This window comes from Falco cherrug, chromosome 9 (genome assembly GCF_023634085.1).
Source record: "Falco cherrug isolate bFalChe1 chromosome 9, bFalChe1.pri, whole genome shotgun sequence".
In the NCBI taxonomy this organism is placed as follows: Eukaryota; Metazoa; Chordata; class Aves; order Falconiformes; family Falconidae; genus Falco; species Falco cherrug.
Window position 1 is genome coordinate 22,129,924 of NC_073705.1, and position 25,827 is coordinate 22,155,750.

The window sequence follows — 25,827 nt, forward strand, 5'->3', positions numbered from 1 at the left end:
ACGGCTTTTGATCACTTCTGTGTATGCGTGCAGCTGATTTAACCAGAAGATAGTGCTGACCACAAGAGGAAGGGTTCAACAGTGCTGCCGGATTTATTTAATTACAAAACAAAGGTTAGCCAACACAGCATATTTAAAGCTGCTTTTAGTAGGAATGTTGGCAGTGGATGAACTGATCTGAGGTAATTTCTGGCATCCTGTAGCAGTGCCATATTTTCCACTATATAGAAAGGTAACCTCCTATTCTTAGTTTTGATGGACATGGACAAAAAGTTTGTACTGGCTTCTGAAAGGTCCTTAAATTAGTCTTTAGAGTATGAAGAAAGAATCTCTTCTAGGGCTTCACTGAAGCTAGGAGAGGGCAGTATGAGTGCAAAAGTTATCCTTTTAGAGTTATGTCATGCTCTGAGAATGGCTGTAATGTTGGAGAACTTGAGAGTTTGATGCAGCAAAAGAAATACTTAATTCTTCTTCTCATCATTTGTGCTAGTTCTACATCTGCAGGAGAAGGTCCACTGTTAGGAGAGAATGGGGAATGTTTAACTAAGATGTTTAGTAAGTCCTGCAGTGACCTAGAGAAGACATTCTTTTAATATAAATCTTTGTTCAGCGTTTGAGTAAAGTTGCCATGTATTGTTCTGTAATTGTGTGACTTGTCAGAAGAGAGAGTATAATTATATCCAGTTTATTTTAATACATAACAAGAGGAGTGGTGCTTTCTTTGATGTCATGCTTGTAACACATTGCATTTTATAAAGGTACAAGAAATAATATAAGGGTTGAAAGAACACTGAGGTTTCAACTTTGATCTCTTTGCTTCCCAACTTATTTCTGTCTCAGTTACTATGAGGTCTGCATCGCAAAGAGAATGTTACAAAGAGTTTCTCCTCTCAGCTGGAAGGAAAATGTCAAAGTTCAAGAAAGGAAAAGTAAAGAAAAAAAGTCTGATTAAAGGAATTGCATTTATCTTGAAAGACTTTGCTCTGTTTGAATGAAAGATACCTACACATTGCTGAGGAGTAGAAAAAACCCAACAGTTTCCTACTGAATATCTGAAGGACTGCCAACTTCTGCCAGGATCCTTTTTGCTAATTATTCCCTGGAGAGGCTTAGGCGTCTCTTTAACTTAAAGCATAGTGCATGGCCCTACGGAAGTCATGGGATTATTTATAAGTTTTGAGATAGGGAGGCACTTGAATTGTGTTGTTGAGTCAGTTGTTCAATCACAGACTCTTGGGAGTGCAGCAGTTTTTATATTTATATTTCATATAGCTCTCGCTATATACTACCTACAAAATTGCACCAGTTGTCAGCAATTACAGATGGGTTTTTTTCCTATGTATAAGTAAAAAGATTTGGTTTTGCTGTAAGAATACATGGTGCAGTGTTCTTGACATTATATAGATCAATAGCTTAGCCTTGTGCTGCCAGGAAATAAAATGCTGAGCCACCTCATCTAGTAATAATGCAACAGACTGATCCATTAATGCGCACAGTTATTTTGTGTCTGATAATACTCTGACAGAGATATTTTTGTCCATGACTAGTCCAAAATAAACATTGGGATTGATAAAGTAAGGTAAATAGCCTTCAGTTGAGTCATGCCTTTTGTCATTACTCGATAACTGCACTATTCTAGTCTCAGCAACCAGACTAACAGTGATTTTCCTTCTTAGGGGCAGAATAGCTAAAAATGGAATTTTCAGATCAGAGATGTACAGAATTATGTTTGCCTTATCTGGTAACATGATTCTCCAGGGGAACTGAGCACTTTTGGTGTTAAATAAGAGCTGCAATCTACTGGAATCATTAAAAAATAGGGTAATGAAGTTGGAAGGTAATTAAGATCAAGGAGAAGCACTCAGCTATGCTTTACATGACCTCTTTTTTTAATGCTGACCAGTTACGGCCAAGTGTTGTTATCTGTGGTAGTTCTATAGTTTCCATCATCACAGAATCTATCTGAAAACTTCAGTCTTTAATGTACCTGTTGTCACAAATCCCTAGTGAGGGGGGAAAGTGATACAGGGAAACAGAAAGAAAGAGATTAAAGGAATGGTTTAGGGACAAACAAGTCTGTGGGAGAGCAAAGGCTCCATGTTTCTTAAATCCCAGGTTAGCATTCCAGCCCTTCAGCCTTACTTTCTTACTATTAATCTCACTATTTATTAATAATTTGAATATTTGATTATGGAAGCAGATACTTTGTAGCTGTGATGGCATTAAATGCTAAAAATGGATTTCAGCAAATAGAATTTAAATAGAGCAGAATAGGATCAACACAGGCTGTGCTGGATATGGCAGTAATTCATCTGGGTGTTGGTGACATTCTTCACTAGTACTTGTTTTAGCGTAGCATCATACCTGAGGCCTTGGGTCGTTAACGGGAAAATACATCGGCAGATGCCTTTAAGCATAGGTGTTAGAAAGCATGGACACTTCAAGATTCAGTAAATGTAATTTTTTGTTGTTCTGTTAAAGGACAGCTATAGCCAGAATTGATTGCAGAATTAATCTTGCATGAAGATCAAATGATGCAAAGGGAGTGATGAAGCCACATAGTTTGGTTCCTTTGGCAGACTGAGGGTCAGTTCTGAATATACGAACTTTCAGCCTTCTGCCTCCAAAGAGGGCCCGTTTTGTGTCACCATTTGGGGATTTACTTGGCTGTCTCTGCTGTAGCTTTAAACCTGGTGGAAGAAATAATTTAAAAAATGAAACTGGATGACCTTTACAAATACCTGCTTCCTGCAGAAGATAGAAAAATAATTTGAGAAATCTTTTGGTAGATTTAAAAAATGTTACGATTGGTGAGTTGGGAATGACAAGGAAAGTGAAAGTTGTTTGGTTTGGTTTTTTTTTTTTTTCAAGTTTCACAACAGTAATGTAGGAAGAGTTCGTATTTTGGTTTATGTTAGTGACTTTGAAGTTTTACAGATAGTTTTGTTTCTTGCTTTTAGATAAGCTTAAGAGATGCTTTTTAAAAACAATTTATGTTTGTTTATTTGCAGTACTCTTAGTGGAAGTGGATTATCCAATACAGAAACAATGTAGTTATGAAATTGATTTAAACCATTCTTTCATTTCCACTGGATGTGTATCTGATCCCTGGCAGTGGCCAATACCTGATGCTTGAAAGGAACGTTTTAAGACTTCTAGGGGTAGTAGAGAGTACTTTGCTAACTAACATTATTGTTGTTTTTTTTTCCTAACGTACTTTGAATATTTCATCTGGTGATAGTACAGAGAGAAATCAATTTCAGCCTAGCTAATAATTGCAGTTGATGGTAAATGGCTAGTGTTTCTCTCTCTTTTGTCCAAGAAAAAGATGATTAGATGTAATCTCAAGCATATTGTTTAGATATTTTTGTTTGTTTAATCTTTATGTGCACTGCTTCACTGAAGGTGGATGCTGGAGTTTAGGGAAGTGAGTCAGATTAAATTTCTGAATGTACAGCAAAGGGAAAAGCATTCCCAAGAGCTTGTTATGCTGCCTGTCCAGCTTTACAATGCACTGCAAAGCTGGTCTTTTGTTATCGAAGGCTCATGTGCCATGAAAGTTATCATACGTAGTTGATAACAGGAAGCTGAGCACAATGCTTTAATTCAGCTGAAAGATTTTGCAAATGTCATCAGTTGGGAAAGGAAATTGTCACCATGTGGTCTTAGTTAAATCTGAGATAGAAAGGTAGTTGTGTTTTCTCTTGCATTTTTTCTTGGTTGCAAATTGTAGCAGAAGAATAGAGGACAAAGCGATGTTTAATGTATGTTTTGAAAAGAACATCAAGAAGAAATCAATACATAAAATTTGCTTTCTTATTTCTGAATTAGTTTAACAAAATAGCTTGTGCATGCACATCTTGCTGTTAATGTATAAAAGTGAGATCCAATTTGCAGTGTGCCACCTTGGGAGATCCCCAGGTGCGTTTTCAAAGAGTTAATGTTTGATATGGTGTAAGCTGATACAAATGTAGCTGCTTCTTGTTCAGACTTGAACTTGCTGTTGTCCTTTCATATAGACATTCAGACTTTGTGGACTTGACAGACTTCATAACACACTGTGTTTTGCATGTGTGTGCTGCAAAACCAGGTGTTTTGGATGGAGTTTGGCTAGTGATTAGTTAAGTGTCAGTTACAATAGTAGTGAAGGAAAAAATCTTGACTTGGCAGCTTGATAACAAGCCTAAATGGCAGACTCCTGCTTAATTGGGTTACTCAGCTGAGTTACAACACAAATAATTTTACCTTTCATGTCACTTTAACCTGAGTTAGCCCTTTTCAGCAAGTCACTCTTTTTTTTTGCCGGTAAAGAGATGCCCTGTGGCTTCGTGGTCTTCATGTTTCTCCTGCCATAGGCAGTAGTATAGCTTACCTTATAGAACCTTGTATGGGTTGAAACCAGTAAATGAACATGGTAGAGACCTGTGGACTGTAAAATTCATATCTATATAGATCCTTCATAGTGTTTAGCATAATAGAAGATATTAATGCCCCTGAGTTCTTTTTTTAACTATATCTTGTGCTTTTACAGACAACAGATTGTTGAAGTAATACTAAAGAACCAGGGTTTTCAATCTGTTGTGAGCAGAATTTACGTCTAGATGTATTAGCACAGATCTCTTATTTAAAGCATCTACTTAGTAGTAACAGTGCTTAATGTGGACATCAGCAGTCATTATATGATCTCTGCTAAATATTTTTTCATAAGTGGACATTATTTTAGTGAGGAAGCAGAAGACATTAAATGAATGGATTAAAAGCAAGCATGGTAGACAAGGAGGATATTTGTCTCTGAGGAATACATGTTCTTTGCTGGAAATGGTCACCTGAGTTGAGAGTATAGCCAAAGCCATTCTGCAAGTATTTAGCTCAGTAGGTGTCATTAACTGTGTGAATTGTAGTGGATTTTCTTATGCGCTTTCTCCCCTAGTTAGTCTGATAGTGCTCTGCCCTTGTCTCTGAAGAGCAGAGCAGAGACAGCTATGTGTGGGCACTGCAGCTGGCTGGGAGCAGGGCTGCTGAGTCAGTTCTTGTGTATTTTCTTCTCAGCCAAGATAACAAGATTAGGTGGGCTTCATGTTCTAGAGAGTGAGCTGAGAAAATACCTTCTTCCTTTTGCTCCTGGATGTGGTGCCTTAGTTCTTCTGAAATATGTTGTGCTGGAAAGTACCAGAAAGTACGATGATGTTAGTACCTGGGCTCTTTTTTTGTTTGTTTGTTTTTAGTCCCCAGAAGATATAGAGCATTGAGAAGTGGTTCGTGGTAATATATGATGAACTGGTGGTGCTTTTATAGCAGTGGACATGTCTGCTTGCTGGAATATGTCCTAACACATTTCAGTGGTGGTGGTAACACTATTTCTGGGTCTGCACTAAGTGAACATATTAAATTTCTCACGGATCTGAACATAATCCCAACAATATTTCCCCGTGTGCACCAAGAGAATGAGTTTTGTTGCAGTTTGAAAGTATTTTCTGTAAACTATTGGAATATAATAAGCTGAGGTACTTCTTAAGGACTAAACCATGATTACTTCAAAAGCCACAAAGTAGCTTTGCACTACCGGTTTTTAAAGCTCAGCAATTTTTACGTAGCACCTGAATTATTAATGGTGATAATTGGAGGAGGAAGCTCTGTTGTTTTATCAGTCTCAAGCAAGCAGTAGCTGGTTGACTCTGCAGAGAAGGGCAGCTCCTTCTGAAGCCATGAGTGAGCAGGTCCTTGGTGAGGCAGCCTGCAGTGAGGATGGCTTGTGTCACTATGCCCAGAAGATGACTGCCTGTTTTGGACGTTTAGGTAAAGAAATTAAAGGTGTGCATGTGGATTTTTTGGTCTCCGTTATGTGGATGAAGTGTTTTCTCAAGTTTACAGTAAATAGCTGGATGTTTTGTACATCAGCCTGCGGTCTTAAGTAAATTGTGTGTCAGAAGTGAAAAAGCTGCACGTGTGGAGTAATTTTACCACAAGTAGAAAGCTTTTGTTTGGTTGATTTTTTTGAACTGGAATGTTAGAATTTTATTTTTTTTTTGCTCTTGCTTGCTGTTTTATTTTATTGCTTGGATAACTATATTTCTTGGTATAAATAGACATAGTGCTTGCTCATTTTTCATTTATGTGAAGCTCCCACCTCTCCCTTTTTCCATACTCTCAGTATCTTTGAGATTTCTTACATGGGAGATGAAGATAATCCTGTCGCCTTGGACAGATGCATGAAATATTATTTGGCGCTATCTAGCTGTGCAATAAATGTGTTACCCTCTGAAGTGGTATAAGGGAAAAGGAAAAAAAAATCATTTTGTTTTACCTTGGCGTCTGTGGTTTTACTTCAGTTTTTCTCTGCAGTCAGGTTTTGCTGAACTAGTATGAATGACTTCAATTTCTCAGGTTTTTTGGTTGGGGTTTTTGTTTCTTTTGGTACAAGGATAAAGTGATGCTGAAATGCATTTGCAGGAAGTTTAATTCTGATGGCAGAAGCGATTAAAGACAGTATTAGCGCACTACACTTTTCTGGCTTTTATTTAGTTGAAGGGCCAGTTTAATCCTCAGTGTTGCTCAGGAGGATGGAGGTGTATTTTTTCTACTACTTTTGTAGTAGAAGAAGGGCTACTACATTAGCCCTTGGTGTCTAATTTTTGCAGTTATTCGGTGCCTGCTATTCTGTTATGCAATTTATTTGTGGATTGCAGTCAATTTTTTTCATTACTTCTGTTCTGGTAGCATTAGTACAGAAGCCTTTGTTCCTGGTTGTATATGAAATTTACATGTATTTTTATCATCTGGGCAGCCAGTCGGTTTGGTGAATTCAGAGGGGATTGAACACAAAATGCTTTTGAGAAGGCTGAAAATATTTATGAAGTTGGTAATGAGATAACATATTTAAAGTAGCTAGTCTGCTTAATTCCTGCCTCACATCCAACCCCTTGTGAAAACTGCCAGTCTGGAAAGTACCCATACCTCAAACTGTGCTCTGTGAAGGCTTGAGCCCTCAGCACCGGCTGCTCGGATCAGCCAGGGCTTTGACTTGGCAGAGCTTTAAAAATGTTTTGCTACTTGGCAGATACTGAGGACGTTTCCTCAACACTACTGGGTTGGGCGCCCTGGATTCCTGAGAATGCCTTTCAAGAAACATAAGGACAGGGTTGTGCCCTTGTGTTTTCTGCCTTTTTTTTTTCTCTTCAGCAAGAATATTAGAAATTAATCTTTGCCACTTAATCGAGTGTTTGACTTAGGTGGTAGGAGGTTGCCACAGTCTTTTTGATTCTGGCTAAGGCTAAATCCCAGCGCTTGGAAACAGTGTTCGTACATGGCTGTCTCAGGCCTTGTCCTTTACCTTGGACACAAGGATCTGACCCTTGAAGCCAGCTGCTCCAAACAGCACTTTGTCTGATTTGGGAAGCTGCTGTAATGCTTCTTGGTCTTGTTTTGCTCATTTCTTGTCTTCTTGTATTTCATCTTAACAGGATGGAGGCTTTTAAAGACATACACTGTATTTAAAGAACATGAACAAAAAAATCATACTGTTTTGTGTTATAAGCAGCAGCTAGTAGTGATCTTTGAGATTGTAGTTACCAGACAATGACAGCAATAACCGGGGCTGGAAAGGGACGTCATTAGTCTTTTTCAGAGGAAGAAGGACCTTATCTTCAATTAAGCAGGATGCTTCTACAGTGCCACGTTAAGGTCACAAAATGCAAAACTGAGCTGTTCCCGTGGACCCCACCAATCCATGTGTCCTGGTGGCAGCAGGAGACTGGGTTTTCCTTTGCTATTTGAAATACCATTGGGCCCTTCTACAGCGGTCACAGGCTGACTGCTTCTGTGGAGGAGATGCTGTGGGAAAAGGGCACTGATCTCTGCTGCCTCCTGAGCTAACGCTGGAGTTGCTGCACCTGCAGAAGCCATGCCTGCTACATGCAGGAACAGATGGGTCAAGCCTCTTTGCCTTTGCTCGGCCTGTTCACCTGTATCATTTATTTGCAACTCTTCTGGGCAAACTGCAAGTTAAAGGAATCAGCAGAGGCTTTATACAGCTTATATGGTATCTGATGATGTGGGAGAAGACTACAGTTTTGTCTGACTGCTGCTACACCACAGATCATCCTAGTTCAGTGCTTCCTGCAGTAGCTGGTGTAATGACTGTCTGGTGAATGTAGCTGGAAGGTTGGAACCAGCATGGCTGGTTGCAACGGAAAGCGGGGAGTCAGTCTTAAACCAGTGCATCCAGACTCCAATGAAGGACAAGCATTTTTTCTGGGATGTAGACAGCCAAGCTGTAGCAAGTGTTGGAACAGTTTAAAAAGTTACCGCAGAGCTCCCCTTTCTGCTTTCTGAGGATTAACTTCTGCCGCAGAATTAATGTCAGGGCAATGTGTGCTTTTGCCTCACCTATCTCTACGGGCAAAGTCCACCTTGACGTGTTGGTCAGGCTGGATAGTTGGCACTGCTGTGTCAAATGTCAACAGCCTTTGCCAATTATCCAGCAACAAACAACACTCATACTGAGCTGGGAGATACTTGTGTTAGAGTGCATCCAGCTGTCTCCTATGAGTCATCCCTCTGCTTTAAGCACAGATGGTGATCCACCCTAGGCTGAAGTGGTAGAAGCTTTTGGAGTTTCAGAAGATCTGTCTTTTCAACTGAGTGGCTGTGGTGTGTAGGTCTATAGGTTGTGAAATCTGGGAGGGATTGAAAAATGGCTGCAAAGCTTCATTTCCTAGGGGGAATACTTAAAACATGGCTTTTGCCGAGATCTCTGATCTGATAGAAGATCCTCTAAGACATAAGTCAAATTGCTATATTTATTGAGCCAGCTCTTCCTAAAATATGTATTAGCATCACCCCATTAAAATTAATGGTGCAGGTTTGTTCTGGCTTTGTTCCACTGTATCCATGGTTGATTATAAAACCCAGAAGAATGGCTGTTTAAGGGGAACTGATTTTTTTGGCTTGTTTTCATGATAACATTGAAGTCATACAACTTGAAAAATAAAAAAACAATTGACCTGATAGGAGGTGTGTAATAATAGATGATCTGTAACAGTCTTCTCTTCAAAGCCTGTCCCCATCTGTAGATATTACTTGAACTCTGGGTTTTGAGGGAAGAATTGAGTGACAATTTCTTACTGTGCTCAGTAAGCCTATTGTTTGTTAGTTTTTTTTTTTTAACGTTCTGGTTTAGCAAAAGCCTTACTGGAAGCAGTTCAATTATTACACCACGTCATTTTGCAGCTACAGGTAGCTTCTGTGTGTTAAGGGGAATTGAAAGCCTGGGCCAAACACTGTCTGCGCAGTTGTCTCTGGGGGTTTGGCTGAGTAAAGAATTTAAAGTTGTCTCTGAGCAGGTCCTGGTCTGGGCTCTACTTGTAACTTTCTCTTACAGATGATGAATGTTGGTTTAGGTTGGGTTTTTTGTGTTAGTGTTGTGGTTTTTTTGTTTATGTTTTTTTTTTAATTTTTGCTTTGGCATTTCCTGCGACTTTACAGTGCCCCATTGATGATTAACTCTGCCTTTACCCAGGGAGAAATATTCATTAGATGATTAGATTAGCAAATCACTGAAATTGGATTAATGTAAATACTTCTTGTAAGTGAAGCAGGAAAGGTTGGCACAGTATCTGCAAAGCTTCTTCTGTCAGCTACACAGGAAAGTGGAGAGAAAGAGCACAAGCGAACCAACTCTTAATAGGGGAAAGCTTAAGTGCTTTTGTATTGAATAGGGAGTGAAAGCTGCAGAAAGGATTTCTCCAAAGAAATCTGCTCATGAATTAGTGCTAGGCAGCCTTCACGCATTCCTCAAAAAGGAGGACCAACAAGCGCTATGTTTACTATAACCTTTTTGCTGTAGCGCATGTGCAGACCTAGCACAGAACAGGGGCATGGTAGATTAAAAGCACAGATGTGCGTTTGTAGCTTATGATGATGATTCTTCCATAATAAGATTTTTGACACAGCAAGGTTTTTTGATTTTAAACTAATCCTCTTATATAACTCAGTTACGTTCTTTCTCTTGTCCTGAATATTAATCTGATTTTCAGATACTCTTTATGATTTTGCTTCCAATTTTTGTGTTCTCAGGGATGAGTTGCAACTGATTACAATAGTTGTAGATGGGAGTCACCTGATCAAGCATACTGTCGTAATCTCTTGAAGATAATCACTAAAAATATATCTTCCTTAATCTCCTTTGCTGGATAAGAGAAACAGAGAAGGATTGGTATGGGCAGTGTGCCGTGAGTAGTAGACTGACTACTTGCACTACTGGTTGCTTTCCCTAGCTTTTTCTGAATAGAAATGCCATCTTTCCCCATTTTAAACAGCGTTAGGAAGCTGTGTGGATCAAGTAAAACTGAAGAATTGGTGCTGGAAAAGGTGAAATTCAGAAATTCAGTCAAAAGGATGTCAGTTATTGAGGATGGGGATATTGCAGAGGTCTTGTATCTCATTCCTAAGCAGAGTTTACTGAAGCAACTGCCCTGCTTGAATCCAGATGACTACTACTTATGTGAGCAGTTAATTGACACTCCTGAGGATCTGGGTAAGTGAGGACTGGCATTAGATCTTGAGTTTTGGTTCGTGAATAGGCTAGATAGCTTTACAGGTAGATTATATTTTTGTAGCAGCGGGATGCTTTATGACAGCAAGTGTGTTTGGGTGTGGAGAAATATTTTATCACTGACAGAGGAGAGAAAGAGGAGTAAAAAGCCAAACTAGAATCTGAATAGTCAAAAGCAGTTGATGGATATAGGTGAAGCTGTCTCTATGTGGCCATCCTGGGACAAAGGGGGCCTTAATCTGCAGAAATTCTCAAGATAGAAAAATACTTTTTGAAAGCACAACATCCTGTGGTAATGTCTTCCAGAGCTTTCCTATGGGTTTTATGAAACTATGTTCCCTTTTGCTTGTTTTAAACCTATTGCCAAGTAGTTTCATTTGAAGCTGTCTCACTCTTTAATTGGAAGAGGTGATTAAAAGTCTGTGTTCACCTTCTTGTCACTTGTGAGTTTATTAGGCTTCTGTTGTAGCTTCCTTTCCAGGATAAGCAGTCATAATTTATTTAAAGGCTCTGTGCAGGAGCCAGTCAATGCCTTTGACTATCCTTTTTGCATTTAATTTTCTAATTCTACTATAACCCTTGAAAAATTGGGGAATAGAACTCTATTCAACATGTAGCATAACATGGCTGTAGGTACAGTCATAACAATGCTCTTTGTTCCTCCCAGTAGTTCCTAAAATTTGGTGTATGTTTTTAATTAATATTGAACACTGGTTTATTTCTTCATAGAGCTGTCAGTGGTGGGAGAGCTTATATCTGGAATTCATCAGTTTAACTGATTCGTTACAATCCATTAATTTTTTTTTTTTTAAAAAGTTTTCTGGAAACCCCTATCTGTGAAATTGGCTATAAATGTTAATCTGAAGTTCTCAGATAAATTGCAAAAATACTCCCTTCTAGGACTTGCTTTATGGACCTCAGTTTTGGTCACCCAAACTGCTTATGTGGTGGAATTTTGCCCGTACTTAGCAGATCGAAAGAACTGCTACACACTTGTCACTCTGCCCAGCTCCTCAGAATGTTAGTACTGATTGATTGTGTATGGTGAGCAAGTATTTTTCAATGATCTACTTTCAAGTTTGTTGTTTCATCAGTGCCAGGTAATACTTTTTCATCTATGGAAATAGCTTTTTGCTAGTCAGCTCTGTACCCAGTGAACTTCACACTCTTAGAGTAATACTGGCCAAAACCCATATGCTGTTTCAGATGGTTACTACTTCTGAGTAATCAAATATTTTAAAACTAAATTTTTAATTCAAGTGTTGCTAAAACACATGTCAAATATATAATAAGGCTGTGAACCAGAAAAGGCAACTACCATTGTGCCTTGCCAGCCCCCACAGTGTTTCACATTGATATTCTGGAGAAAACTACAGACGATTTAGGCATTTTTATAAATCATAATTTAGGATAGAAAACTAACTGAATTAACAGTGACCAGCTGTATGATCAATCCATGCAGGACTCCAAAGAAATTCTTTGCAATCATAGCAGGCTATGAGCCACCTTTTTGCACAGGTGCAGTTTTCTTCTTATTTGTATGGGGCTTAAATCAGTCTAGAAATCAGCAGTTTTGCAGTTCTTCACTCATTTGTAAGCAATCACAAAGATAGCAGGTCAGGTTCTGATTAACATTGTGCTACAAAAGATAATGCAAATAACCACTGGGGCTTTTTTTCCTTTCATCCTACATTTTGGGTCCCACTATTCAGTAGGATGGGTATTGTGGTCCTGCTTTCCAGCGCAATGGGTAGTGCTAGCTGAAAGGTTGCAGGCTGTCTGACGTCTCAGCTTTACTTAAATTACAACAATTGGAATCAGAATCTCACCAACTTAGAAGAAAACCAGTAGAATGGTTTTTGGAAACGGCCTGATTGTAAAAGCTGTGTATGACTTTAAGATGCAAAACGCATGTCTGTCTCTTAGGCCATGTGCCTGATTGCGGATTATAGTGCATCAAGTACTACAAGATTTAGCAGCTTATATACCCCGCGGAAAGACAGTTTGCTGTCTGTATTTGGCTTTACAAACAGAGATTGGAAATTAACCTGTTCAAGGCATTTGAAGTCACTAAACATTTTCCTTGCTGCTCGTAAGTGGAATCTAACCAGCAGGAAAGGCCCCCGTTTTAGGTTTTTGGAAGGTCAGGAATTGTCAACAAGTGCAGAGCTATTTAGTATTCAGGAGGCGAGAGTCTTCTGAGTCTCACTGATTGAACCCGTTACTTGCTTTTACTTAGCACTTGTATCCTGAAATTCTGTCCCCTTCTTAAAGGGGAAGTTAAAGTGGTGAAAGTTAAACTTGCCTCATCAGGTTAAATGGTGGCATGACACTGATAGTTAAAGGTACTCTAAAAATTGAAGAAAACATTTAAAAAAAATTCAACAAGACTAGAAAGGCTTTGTTTCACTGAAAGGACCCTCGTTCTGCATTTCCCTTGAGTTCATTTGACCAAAGACTGATGAGCCACCTCCCCTCCTGTTTCTAGGGGAGGACGTAAGGGACTGTTCCCCATGAGAAGGGTGGCTGGCTGCGTGGTTTGCTGCAATAAAATCTGCCTTAGCCTAGAAGACCTGTTCAGCAAATGGCCTTGATTCTCTGGAGGCCAGGCTCTGACACAAAGGGTTCTGTGGAAAAATGTCTGACATTCAGGACTAGCAAAAGTTGAAACTTCATTGCAAAAAAGCAGTGGAATTTTAAAGCGAAAATTGGCTGCGAACTGTGTGATGTTGCTTCTTGTACGAGATACTGTTGTCTGTTGCTTGTACAGATGACACCTTATGTGCCCCTCCAGGCTGATTACTCTTTGGGTGTGACAGTGGTATACACCTGACAGAAAGGAGATGTATACCGTATTACCTAACACAGCACCTCTATGACCTTTAGTAACTTTATGCAACAGTGAATTTAAAGCATGGCTTGCGAGAATGGCTGCTTGTGTTGGATTAGCTGCATGTAAAGGAAGGCAGAAGGAACCTGAGAAGATGAGAAGGGCATGGGGGGAATCCAGGGAGCATGAAAACAGCTTGATGGTAAGCCAGGGAGCAGACTGGACTGGTACAAGAAAACTTATGAAGAACCAAGACCTTATGTACTCTTTGCTGGGTTAAAAACTGGCTGGACGGCTGGGCCCAAAGAGCGAATGGAGTTACATCCAGCTGACAACCAGCCACAGGTGGTGTTCCCCAGGGCTCAGTGTTGGGGTCGGTTCTGTTTCATAACTTCATTGACTATGTGGACGAGGGGGTTGCATGCGCCCTCAGTAAGTTTGCAGATGACACCAAGTTGGGGGGCAGTGTTATCTGCTGGAGGGCAGGAGGCTCTGCAGAGGGACCTGGGAAGCTGGATCAATGGGCCAAGGCCAGTTGCATGAGGTTCAACAAGGAGAAGCTGGTGAAGGGTCTAGACAGCAAGTGCTATGAGGAGTGTCTGAAAGAACTGGGGTTGTTAAGCCTGGAAAGGAGGAGGCTCAGGGGAAGAGACCTTGTCATTCTCTACAGCTACCTGAAAGGAGGTTGCAGGCAGGTGGGGGTTGGTCTTTTCTCCCAAGTAACAAGTGACAGGACGAGAGGAAATGGCCTCAAGTAGCACCAAGGGAGGTTTAGATTGGGTATTAGAAAATATTTCTCTACTTAAAGGGTTGTCAAGCACTGGAACGGGCTGCCCAGGGAAGTGGTGGAGTCACCATCCCTGGAGGTATTTAACAAATGTGTAGATGTGGCACTTAGGGACATGGTTTACTGGTGACTTGGCAGTGGTAGGTTAGTGGCTGGACTTGATGATCTCAAAGGTCCTTTCAAACCTAAATGATTCTATGATTCTGTTGCTCTCTACAGCTTCCTGAGGAGGGGAAGTGGAGAGGGAAGTGCTGATCTCCTCTCCCTGGTATACAGTGATGGGACAAGTGGGAATGGTTGAAAGCTGTGCCAGCTGAGGTTTAGACTGGATGTGAGGAAGTATTTCTTTACCAAGAGGGTGGTCAAACACTGGAACAGGCTTCCTGGAGAGGTGGTCGAAGCCCCAGGCTTGTCAGTGTTTAAGAGAGATTTGGGCAATGCCTTTAATAACATGCTCTAACTTGGTACGCCCAGAACTGGTCAGGCGGTTGGACTCGCATTGTAGGTCACTTCCAACTGAAACAGTATATCCTGTTCTATGAGAAATGGGGTCTGGGGAAAAGGTCTGTTTTTTCTGTCTATGTTTGCAGGGAGGAGGGATCCAAGAGATCAACATGGTGATGTGAGGGAAGGCACAGAGGCAGGGTGTTCCTCACAGGAATGGGCTTTACAGATCCAAAGTAAAAGGTCCAATTATAAAATACTAGCTGTAGCATAAACATTTGCTCACTGTTGTACATTGAAGTGTCCACACATCATCTTGCTTGCGTCAGTAGAGTTTTCTTGCTGTGTTTTGGCAAGACAGCTAGAGCCCCCTGCTAGGGAAACAAACAGGCACTGTTTTTTGCCCCATCGCCATTTTCCTTTCATAGTACCAAGATGTGCCCAAGATAACCCTGCAGACTGCAGTTTTTTTAACACCAGTCCCTGTTGTTACCTGGACAGAAAGAAGGAAGGCGGGGAGGGGAAAAAAAATTCAAAAAAATTCCTATTTTAATTTTTGGTTGTACCTGCTAGAGGTGTTTGTAGTAGCTCCCCACAGAATGTATGCTTTATGTAACCTACAGCCAGCGGATTTTAATGGGGCTGTGTGAACTTGTCAGGTATCCAAAGCTAAGCCATCCTGAATGCAAGTGGTGATATGAGAGAAAAATCCAGGTTCTGTTGGCATTGTAGTAGGCAGTACTCTTTAGATGCTGAGAGGTGCTGAACAGACGGCTCATGTACTTCAGATAAGGTGGTTCTTTTTGATAGTTTTTCAAATTGATTCCTTTGAGTGAGTGGTCTGGCCTGGCTTCAGTCCCTACAATTTATTTATTTATTTATTTAAGTAATGCTGACTTACATGATTGAATAAGAAGCGTGCTTTTAAAGTTCTGTGTTAATCCAGGTTTAGGAGCGTTATATCATTCTTCTGCAGGACAGTGTCTGAATTCAGAATAGTCCTGATAAGTCAGCTAGATGGTTTGAAGTCATGTAGCAGAATTTCAGAGACTAAAAGTGTTAAGTGTTGAACTTGCACAGATAAGAAATGGAAAATAGCTAACAGTATTCCAGAAAAGTATACGGAAGATAATGATACTTAACACAATGTATTGTGTTATATATCTATATATTGATATGTATCGACTGTATAATAATGCTGCAAAACCCCCCGTTCTTTTTCTGGGATATGTTAGTAGGAGATATGTACAGCAAGGTAGATAATTTTTCTCTGTTCCTGTTACTGAAAAGGACTCTGCTGGATACTGTCTCTAGTTTTGGATATTGCAGTTCGAGAAAGATACTGGTAAATTGGAAGGAAACTATTAGAAGGCAGTGAGAATAGCATTAGGAAAAAGGACTTGTGAGAAATGATTAATGGAATTAGGTTTGCCTAGTCCAGAAGAATGGAGATGAGGGATTTAGTCACTCTTCAGATGAATAAGGGGTTGTCAAATGGATGTGTTCTGCATTGTCCCGAGAAGCACAGACAAACATGCTTGTGAAAAAATGCTGAGTAGTGGTTTTGTGTTTGAGTAGCAAGTACAGCTGAAACTGCCTGTGTTAGGCACTAATGGTCTTTGCTTCTGTAAATATGAAGTTAGCTTGATAATTTTTTTTAAAGATTAAATTTAAAAAGAAAATTTTGGACCAGTTCTTCATCCTCTGTGTGTCTGCAGTATCTCTACTTCAATTTAAACACTGCTGCCAAATTTTTACTTGAAGTATTTGAACACGTAATGTCGTCTTAACCCTTGGTGTCCCATTTCAGATTTCCATTTGCTGTGGGGCAAGTTGTTGTCCATGTTTGAGGTCAGTCCAAGCTAACTTGCTTAGGAGTACATCAGTGGTTTAGCATTAATCTGCATTAACGTGGCATGGTTTAGAGCAATGGAATTCACCTCTGTAGGTCTCACTGCTCCATCTCTGCCTAAGTTATTAGCTGTTATCTGATAAACAAGAACAAAATCACAGTTCCTACCGTTACTAGATGCTAGCAAGAAAGATGAGCCGAATCAGCTTTAAGTAGAAAGGAATAACGAAAAATTTCTGGGTTTTCTCCGTGGCTGTAGGCAATAACAGTGGTGTGAAGACTGTTAAGGGGAATTGAAGCTAAGGTCCTGCTTACTCTGTCGCTCCACAGTACTGAGGGGTGTAGGCAGCTCTGACTGGAAAGAGCATATAGTGGCTACACCTCCCCCCCCACCCCGTTCTTTACAGGGAGTCCTGCCTTTGTGCTGTATCTGATTGAAACTTCCTCTCCCATGTCCGTCCTCTGCAGTTGTATAACCTTGATAGTTTAATCAAACAGCCAAGAGAGAAATGCAGTCGCAGTGCCGGGCAGAGGGAGCAGGACAGCGGCTGTGGGCTGCCCTGGCTGCTCAGGGCCACCACGGCCTGCCGCCAGCAGCGCGGGGGCGTCCAGGCATCTGAGGTGGAACCTGGTTTCCAGCTGAAGAAGGTCTAGCCTGTTTGCCAGTGGATAAAATACTGGTGACGGTGGGATGAGGAAAGGAGAAATGGAAATTGCTATTTCTTCTGTGCTGAAAGCCATCCCTTGGGCCTGCTCTGCTCATCCCGAAGGTGAAATAGTGGGAGAGCTGCAGAGCAGTGAGAAGGGCATAGGAAATGGCTGTTGTCACTGGCTCCAGCTTTCACTTTGGGCATGGAGGGTGTAGAAGAGGAGAGAGAAGCTTGGTGCATGGCCTTTTCCCTTGCTTCATCCACTCCCATACATCCCTCATGTACTGCTTGGGGAGAGGATGAATACTGACTGCTGTCAGCTCCTCCTCCTCCTCCATGCCTGAGAGGCGGGGATATCACTAAGGAGACTTATATGTATACAGGGACCTCAAAAGTGGCTTTTTGTCTGAGAGAATGATAGCTATTTGGTAGACCACTGTGAGCTGCTTTTTTCAGTGAAAAGGCAAATAGTTAATGGAAGGAGAAGGGAAGAAAGGGAAGTGGGAATGTTCTCCACCCAGGTGATGCAGACAAGGTACAGCTGAGACTGAAAGAAGACAATGTTAGAATGGGCGATTGGGGTTACAGTATTTATATTATCCTGCTTTTGGTTTTTCAGTTATTTTCCTTTAAGGAATGGGTCTTTATGGTGGGATGCAGAAATTCTGTGGTACCAGGGAATGTTTTATCACTGTTTGTTACCACGTGAATTAGACGGTGGAGCTGCTTGTGCAGTTTTCAATGTAAAACATAGCAGCATCTAACTGTAAAGTGCAAAAATACAAACCCCATTAGCTTATTGGTAGACATCAGTACTTGAAGGATTCAGTGTTGTTTGTTTATTTTTTAAGTTGGCAAACTCTCCTTTAAAATACATGAGTCTTTCTTTTGGCGCAGAGGCAATAATCCGTCTGGTTTGGTGTAAACTAACTGTGAGCAAACCTTGCAGAGCAGCAGCAGCAAAACAGCTTTTATAGTTAGCTTTTAAAAATTCCTCTTGGTGCAAAAGTTGGAATCAGTTATGCCTATTCTGTTTTGACTATCAATTGGTTGTATGTCTGCTTAATATTTTGATGATCATCCTACTATTGAAACAGCAACAAATAATTCAAAAGAAAGCTTCAAACATGTAAGTTTTTACATGCTGGAACAAGTGACCTCCCTAGCTAGCAGATAAAATCAGAGCCACTAATAGGAAAGTTCCAGAAGCTGGAGTGAGGAGATAAGAATTTGTGTGCTGTAAAAGCTTTTTTGAATATATTAATATTACACTATGTAGCCAAGTTGTATCTACTTGGAAAAGGTATTTTTATTTTTTCTTTGAGGTCCTTTGTAGTTCATTTGAAAGGATGCTGGACTGGGAAATAGCTGTTGGGAGTGAGATAAGTTTGCAGGACTGATACAGGTGCCTTTTTTAGAGTCCTTTTTATAGTTTAATATGGAATCAGAAGAGAAGGCATTTGTCATTTGGCACAGTGAAAACTGATTAGTACGGTTTAAATATAAGAGTAGTATATATCTAGTGTCCACATGGTGGGTTGCCTGATCTTCAGGGATTGCGGACTGGTGGTGTTGCATGCTTTGCTGTGTATTGTATTGCTGAGGCAGCTAGTGCTTGGTGGGATACTCTGTCAAGTCACTTGAGACTGCAAAGCAAAAAACTTGTTTCTTTGCTCGGCAAACTGATTGGTGGAAAGCTGCTTCAGTCCGGTGTTTCATGGACCTTTCACGGAGAAGCTCTTTAGACTAGTGAGTCTTTCCTGCATTCCTGCTGATTTAACTGAGCCAACAACTCTCAAGACAGGCTGTGGGGGTTATTCTGCAGAGTTAATCCAATTCTGAAGTGGATTATCAATATCAAATCGCCTTAACCTTAGGCATGCACAGTAAAGCATGACACTTGGAATCATGGAATCATTTAGCTTGAAAAAGACCTTTGAGATCATTAAGTCCAACCATTGCCTGTATGCTTTCCTGTTGGGGATTCCTGCCTTCGCGGAAGTGAGTTGCAGTTTTCAGCAGTAATTGTGGTTACTATCAGTAATGGTTACTGACAGTACTCTCCTGTTTTTATCAGCAACAATACTGGTTGTAATAATGATTTGGCTAGATGAATTAAATTTATAGCAGGTGAATAGTGATGATTTGATATGGTAAAGAAAAATACTGAATTTAAACCACTGTCACTACAGCATACTACTGTACTATATATCTCAGTTCCGTGCCAAGTATGTATGCATAATGTGAAAGTTCACACACGTGTTAAGAAAGCATGATCTCCTTTCTAAGGATTAGCAATAACATAAGCAGTTTGGAAGCCAGTTGTTACATCAGTAATATAAATGTGTGTTCAGTGGTTAATGTTTGTACATACCTACAGTCAGATTACCCACCATGGAGCTTTTAATGTTTTCGGGTCTGTTGCAAAGAAGTGTAATGTAACTGTCTTTTCTCGGCTGTTTCTAAAGATGATCTGGAGGTTTCAGGTGCTTTTTACATCTGTGTGTGTTATAGGCTTCTTAATGTTTAGAGCAAAGCCAAGTGTCCTTGTTTACTTATTTTGTTTTGTGATAATTAGTTTTATCAGTATTTTGCAGACTATTACTGTTATGCAGAATAGCACCTACTAAGAAAATCTTGCTTGCAAGAACCTCAGAAAACCAGATTTTGTTTTAAGAAATCCAGGCCTCTTAATAAATGAAAACCTGAGAAATGTTTTATTCCTGAGGAGTCTAATTTGAAAGAATATTAATAAATGGTTCTACTAAAAAAGCAATAAACCCCCAAGTCCTGTCAGATCAGAATGATCTTTTGCTGAATCAAGTGATTGATATATCTGCTAAATTTTAATTTCATTTAATATAAAAGAATGGTGACACATGATTATAAACACCAATATTACAGATTGGAGGTATCCAAAATAGCATGACACAAGCTGCGAAAGAAAGCCCAGCACAGCAGAAGAGATGTGGGTAGGACCCAGGCCATCAGGCAGTACTTGCTTGGGGATCAGCCCTATCGGTAAGGACAACATGATTATCCTAAGATGTAGGATTGCAGGGCTGTAGTATGTCCTAAGAAAGAACCATATTCCCCTCGGGTGGGTCTGTGTATGCTCCTCTAGACTTTAAAACTTGTAATAGGGCAACATAGAGGATCTGAGGTGGCGAGTCAGGCTGTGGGTCCCCTATAGCTGCTTAACATTCTGCTGGTTCCACACAGGGCAGCATGGTAAGGAGATGGCCTTAAGGAGAGGTTGGCACAAACTGCGGTGTGAAGTGATTACAGAGCAAAAACTGTGTGGAGGAAAGACTATAGGATGACTGCCATAAAGGAGCTTCCCGTGCAGCTTGCCTGCGGGCTTGGGAAGACTAGTAGGTTTACTGGAAGAACCTGGAGAGACAAAAGAGCAAAGCATGCAAGAGCAGCCTTACTAAACACCTTATGTTTGTCGTCGGGAGCGAACACCCAGCTGTTCACAGCTAGTAATGGCAACAGATTGGTCAGGTACAGGCTGAATTCTGCTCAGCAGTGTGTCTGACTGAATCTGAAAATCTCCACCAACGTCATCAACTGCGCCCAAGTCAGTTGCCTGGCTTCTTTTATACTACAGTCCTTAAAAAGCATTGCTGCTTGAGCTGTTTTCAAAAGATGGAAAATGTGTTAATTGTCCAAGTGGTTGAGGGAGAGGCATCAGAGGAACAGATTTCTGGAGCAGGGTATGTTCAGGAGAAACAGAAGCCAGGAAATACTTAAATGTATGGCTTTTGAGAATGTTAAAACTGGAAATTGTAGGCTTCCCTGTCAGAGCACTGGGAGCACTGCTCGGTTTACAGGTCTTTTGCAAGAAATCCCATGTTGACATTGGTTTTTCTCCAAGCAGGCACAGTTAGATCAGGATAACAATTAGAGCAGGTCATGAAAGTGCGACATTTCCTTCCTGGAGAAGGGAGCATTTTGCTAAATGCCATAATCAAGACTTTATAGAAGTGATGGCTCTCAACTGACCTAGGTTGCACAGTGGTTAAGCTGTGGAAGCCTGTGGCAGGCTTTCTTGTCAAAACTGTTTTTGCCGGAAGCAAGGACATTAACCAGAGGGTATTTTCCTGGATATTAATTAATAGAACAACTTCTCCCCTTTCCCTTTCTGTTTTCTAGCAGACATGATTGATGAACAAGAGATATCAGTCCGTTTTGAAGAAATTGTAAAAAACCTGTCCGCTGATACTTATAAGCCATGATCTCATCTGTGAAGAATGAAAGCAAGATAAAAATATGAAAGTCAGCTTTTAAAATGAGAACAACAAATCGTAAATCATAGCTCAACTGTGTAGTATCTTACGCTTTTTCAACACTATCAAGGTACAAGAAAAGGTGAAACCAACAGGTTTAGCTCTCCCTTTGTGGAGCGACCTTGGTATGGTTCTCATGCCCCTTGCGGAATGCACAGGATAATTTTCACCAGAAAATAACAGCAACATAAGCATGTTGTTTAGCTATAGTATATTCATTGTGACTCTTCCACCTACGCTGTGTTCAAGGGAGACTCTCCATTTAATTTGTGCCATGGGAAAGGTTATTTAAAGGAAAAAGGTTATTGTGCTTTCCTTTAAAATTGCCACCTCTAAATAACAATAAGTACCAGGGATTTGTTTCCAGATTTGCTATTCCTCTTTCATCTCCAGTTTAGGATATCTGAGTAGACTCTGAATTGTACAGTGGGGTAAATTTTAGTCTTCAGGCTTAATACAGTGAGATTAAAACCAAAAACCATCCTGGTTTAAAATATTTGTCTGCTCTTTGTATCTCTTTATTCAGGAGTAAATTACATTTGACTCCTAAATCTCCAGTGTAATTTACTGCAGTCAGTATTTTGAAATTTATTTTTATGTGCAATGTTGTAGTCTAACATTGCAGCTTTCCATGGCTGAATGATGTGAGGAAGGGCTTCTATTCAGCTACGGGTGAGATGAGATACAGCAGTGCTAATCTCTAGCACATGTAAAAAATGGAAGTAATGAACTCGGAGAACAGAAATCCAGATACCAACAGGCAGCTTCTGTGTCAGCAGCTGCTGGAACAAAAAATGAATGACAATCATTGCCAGCCTTGTGTCTGAAGCTCACAGGAAAGGGTTAACATTATCCATGCATGTGTATCTATAGACTGTACTCTGCACATCAGATCAAATATTTATGAATGAAGGGCAGATGTGCCCCTTTTGGGAGGGTGCCCCTTTCGGGAGGCTGCCCCCTAACTGTTTACAAAATACTGTTTGAAAAAGAACACAGCCAGGCTGAGTTACAACCTGACATCTCTAACCAGTCAGAAAAGTGACATAATGGATTATGCCTCAGTGTTGGTGGGGTTCAGCCTGGCTCCCCAGTTGAGCCTCAAATGCTATTAATAGTAACACGCTGAGTCATAGAAGCAAGAATGTCAGACCGCCTGGGCTGTGCTTCTCTTAGACGTTAAGACTGCTAACAATAGAAAGCCAGCCTAGATTTGTTAGAATAGAATAACTATTTTTTTTCCATGCATGTGCCTGAATCCCTATCTCTCCCTTAGTTACTTATTTGTTCAAGAATGTCACGGAATAAGAGAGATCTTCTGGGTGAGGCAGACTGGCTTGTTTAATTTCTTTCTGTTCTGGATGGCATTTACACAAAACATTTATAATTTATTTACTGCAAATATTTTTAACACTGCATGCATGCTCTCATTTTTTTTTCCAGCAGGTATCAGCCATCTGCTGCTCTGTCTGGCTGATGCCTACAGCTTTTTTCTTTACATTAATTTTTCTCTCCCTACATATAGTATACTGCATTGAGAAGGAATTCCCTTGTGGAGGCGTGAGCTCCAATTTAAGTCCAGCTCTCGCAAATCAGAGGTTCTTCCAACTCTGCGTTGAACATGGCTTTTGCTTTAGGGTGCGGTATAAATGTAATTGCACCTCCATGTAACCTAAAGCACATTTTGCACTGAGTTGTGGTCAAGTTGAAGCTATAGACCAATGAATCTGCCCGTAATCTAGCCCAGAATCTCTTTGTATGTGACCCAGTTCTCTACTACTGATGTTACATTTGTGTTTGGCAAGTCAATTCATTTCCCTTTGTCATTTTCTCTACCTCTAAATGATAAGTATTAAAATTTATTGTCCAAGCAAAGGTATGATGACATAGGTTTCTGTTGGTGAAGTCACTTGTAGCTAGCTAAAATGAGGAATGAAGTAATTTATAAATAAGAAAAAAGTGACCTATAGTAGCAGAGAGAGAGGTTCCTCAAAATCTTGATACTGGCAGTATATATGTATTCAAAGTAATACATGTTAAGTGGTTTTTAATAGGCATTCAGGGGTTTGACTAACCGTATTTCCAAGCTTTTCTTCATAACTGCAAATGAAAGGATACTTATAAAAGAAAAGCTTTGTTTCTCATCTGACTCAGACCTGTATCTTTTAATAGAAAAGAAATATTCTGAATCTTGCTACAAGATGATGAGACTTGGCAATATTGTCTGGGGTTTTTTTAACATTAGCTTGCTGACCAGTCCTTTCTCAGAGTGTAATGCCTGGAAAACCATAAATTAGAAGGTCAGTTTGGTGCCCAGGTTCAACACTGGTGCTTTGTCTTGTTGGGGCTGTGAAATGCGTGTGGAAGTGCTGCTGTTTCAGTATGCTCTGAACAGTTCCATGAGGGCTCATGGCTATCATTTCAAAAGGAATAGCGTAAGAGGAGTTGTGGTTTACAATTATTTGATATTTCAGAATACAGCATGTACCTTGACTCACAGCAAAAAAATTGTTTCTGGCACTCCCTGGCTATGCTTCTGAACCTGGGTGTTCACTGAGTGGTGACAGTTCTCTTTTTTTTTTTTTATTTTTTTTTATTGTTATTTCAAGGTACTGAATATAGTCAGTATTCCCAGCTTGCACAGGTTGTATGTTACTCTCTTCTGTACTACAGTTAGAAGGCATTGAGAGACTATTTATTAGCATGTTTTGTGTTCTAGTAATTGGCATTTGGTAACAGCTTTAGAGTAAAACCAGGAGTGGATAAACAGTGCTCACCATAGAAAAGCCTCTGTGCCGCAGCCTACTTCAGCGTTTGCCTGTGTTCGTCTTGTATTTCTCCTCTTGATCCTGGCTCAATTTGAGTAAATAAAGTAATAGGAAACTCACAAATGCTGCTTTAGCTTTCTGTGTGTGTTTGAACAGCTCTGCTGTTCTCTCTCACATCTTCTCACTTGCAGCCTTTTGCCAGTCATTCTGGAGCAAATTACGTTGCCAGCTCCGTTCTGCGAGGGCAGAGGAATGCAAGGTGGTGTCAGTGGCTGGAAATTAGGGACAGTGGAATTCAGCATTTGTTCCACAGCAGCAGCTGTAGCTGGTTGTTTCAGCACAAGGGGCAGAGTCCACAAGCAGGGTATGAGCTGCCATTAGCCATAGGAAAAGACCACAGTGGAAGAAGATAAGAAGCACAAGAAGAAAAGACATGGTGACGAGCAATCGGACCTGATCAGATCTTGTGGGAAATCTGACCGAGGAAGATAATTACCTGGAATAAGCTGCCTTTTTTTTTTTTTTTTTTTTTTTTTTTTTTTAAATCCACCTCAGCCGGACACTGCTGGAAAAGAGATTGTGTTTAAATTACTTCAGTTAATTCTTTCTGCTTCCAGTACAAAGAAAATTTGTTTGCCATGGTGAAAGAAAAAGGTAATTATGTTTGTTGATAGACTGGAGATGAAACAACCTCATATGTCAGCCATAATAAGCTGAGGTTTAAACCTTCAAATTTAAAATGAAGCATGCTTTGATTGACAGTTACTGTTTTCCTTTCTATAAAAGTGATGTGCCAAAATCTGCAGTGGATTGCATTGATTATCTTTGTACTTGTTTTAATAAGGGTAGAGTCTGGAACACACACAATTTAGCATGTGTGTGCAGCTGGGTTCCTTCTGTGTGTACATGTTTTTTTTTGATGTTTTTTTTTATGTGAATTAACCCAAGTTTGCTGTTGCCTGTTTTTTACCTGTATTTGCTACAGTTCAAAGAGCTGTGACCACCAAAGCAGTTAGCTTAGAATTTTAAAGATAAACATTGATACATTCAGCAAGTCTGGACTTGAGAGGGTCATGTTTTACCTTTTTAATGAAAAAATGGATTATATGAGATTTTGCATAATGTTTGAATTATGCAGCAGTAAATTAGGTAACTGAAACTGATACCTATAAAAAACATTTTAAGCCTCCTACCAAAACAATTACTAGTCAAAGAATTTAGAAACGGTTGTGGGGTCTTTCCTTGCTCTAATAGTGCTCTATAGCATTAATTGCATTATGAAGATGTGAAATTGTATCTGAGTAGTGGATTGCATCTGTTTTTGGAGCATTATGTGATCACAGATGGCTTCAGACAGAACTTCTCTGTTCTGTGAAGAGGGGGATCTGTGTTCTTTACTTTTGAGGACTTTGTAAAAGATAATGTGGGATAAATTCAAACTAGGGAACAAACAAATAAGCATGCTGAGAAAGAGTGAGCGGTTTTTCACCTCTGAACACCCATGTTAAGATTATTTTTTTATGCTGTAAATGAAGTAAATGGAGTGAATTTAGCTTCATAGTTGTTTAGATTGATGAGAGTGGGACAAGTGCCTCATTAGTCTGCCATAGTATCAGATGTATCCAGGGAGTTAGTCATAGGCATATACTGTC

The 25,827-nt window shown here is 40.1% G+C and overlaps 1 protein-coding gene across 2 annotated transcripts in view; it reads left to right on the top strand.

Moving 5' to 3' along the window:
* The first annotated feature begins 10,214 nt into the window (after positions 1–10,214).
* ABLIM1 (actin binding LIM protein 1) overlaps positions 10,215–25,827 on the top strand; it is a 143,575-nt gene continuing 127,962 nt past the window's right edge. The window contains exon 1 of one of the 2 annotated variants that reach the window (XM_055719883.1): positions 10,215–10,534. In XM_055719883.1, coding sequence (XP_055575858.1) covers positions 10,291–10,534 — 244 coding nt within the window. In that variant the 5' untranslated portion in view covers positions 10,215–10,290. The remainder of the gene's footprint in view (positions 10,535–25,827) is intronic. The other variant, XM_027812088.2, reaches the window with a different exon arrangement.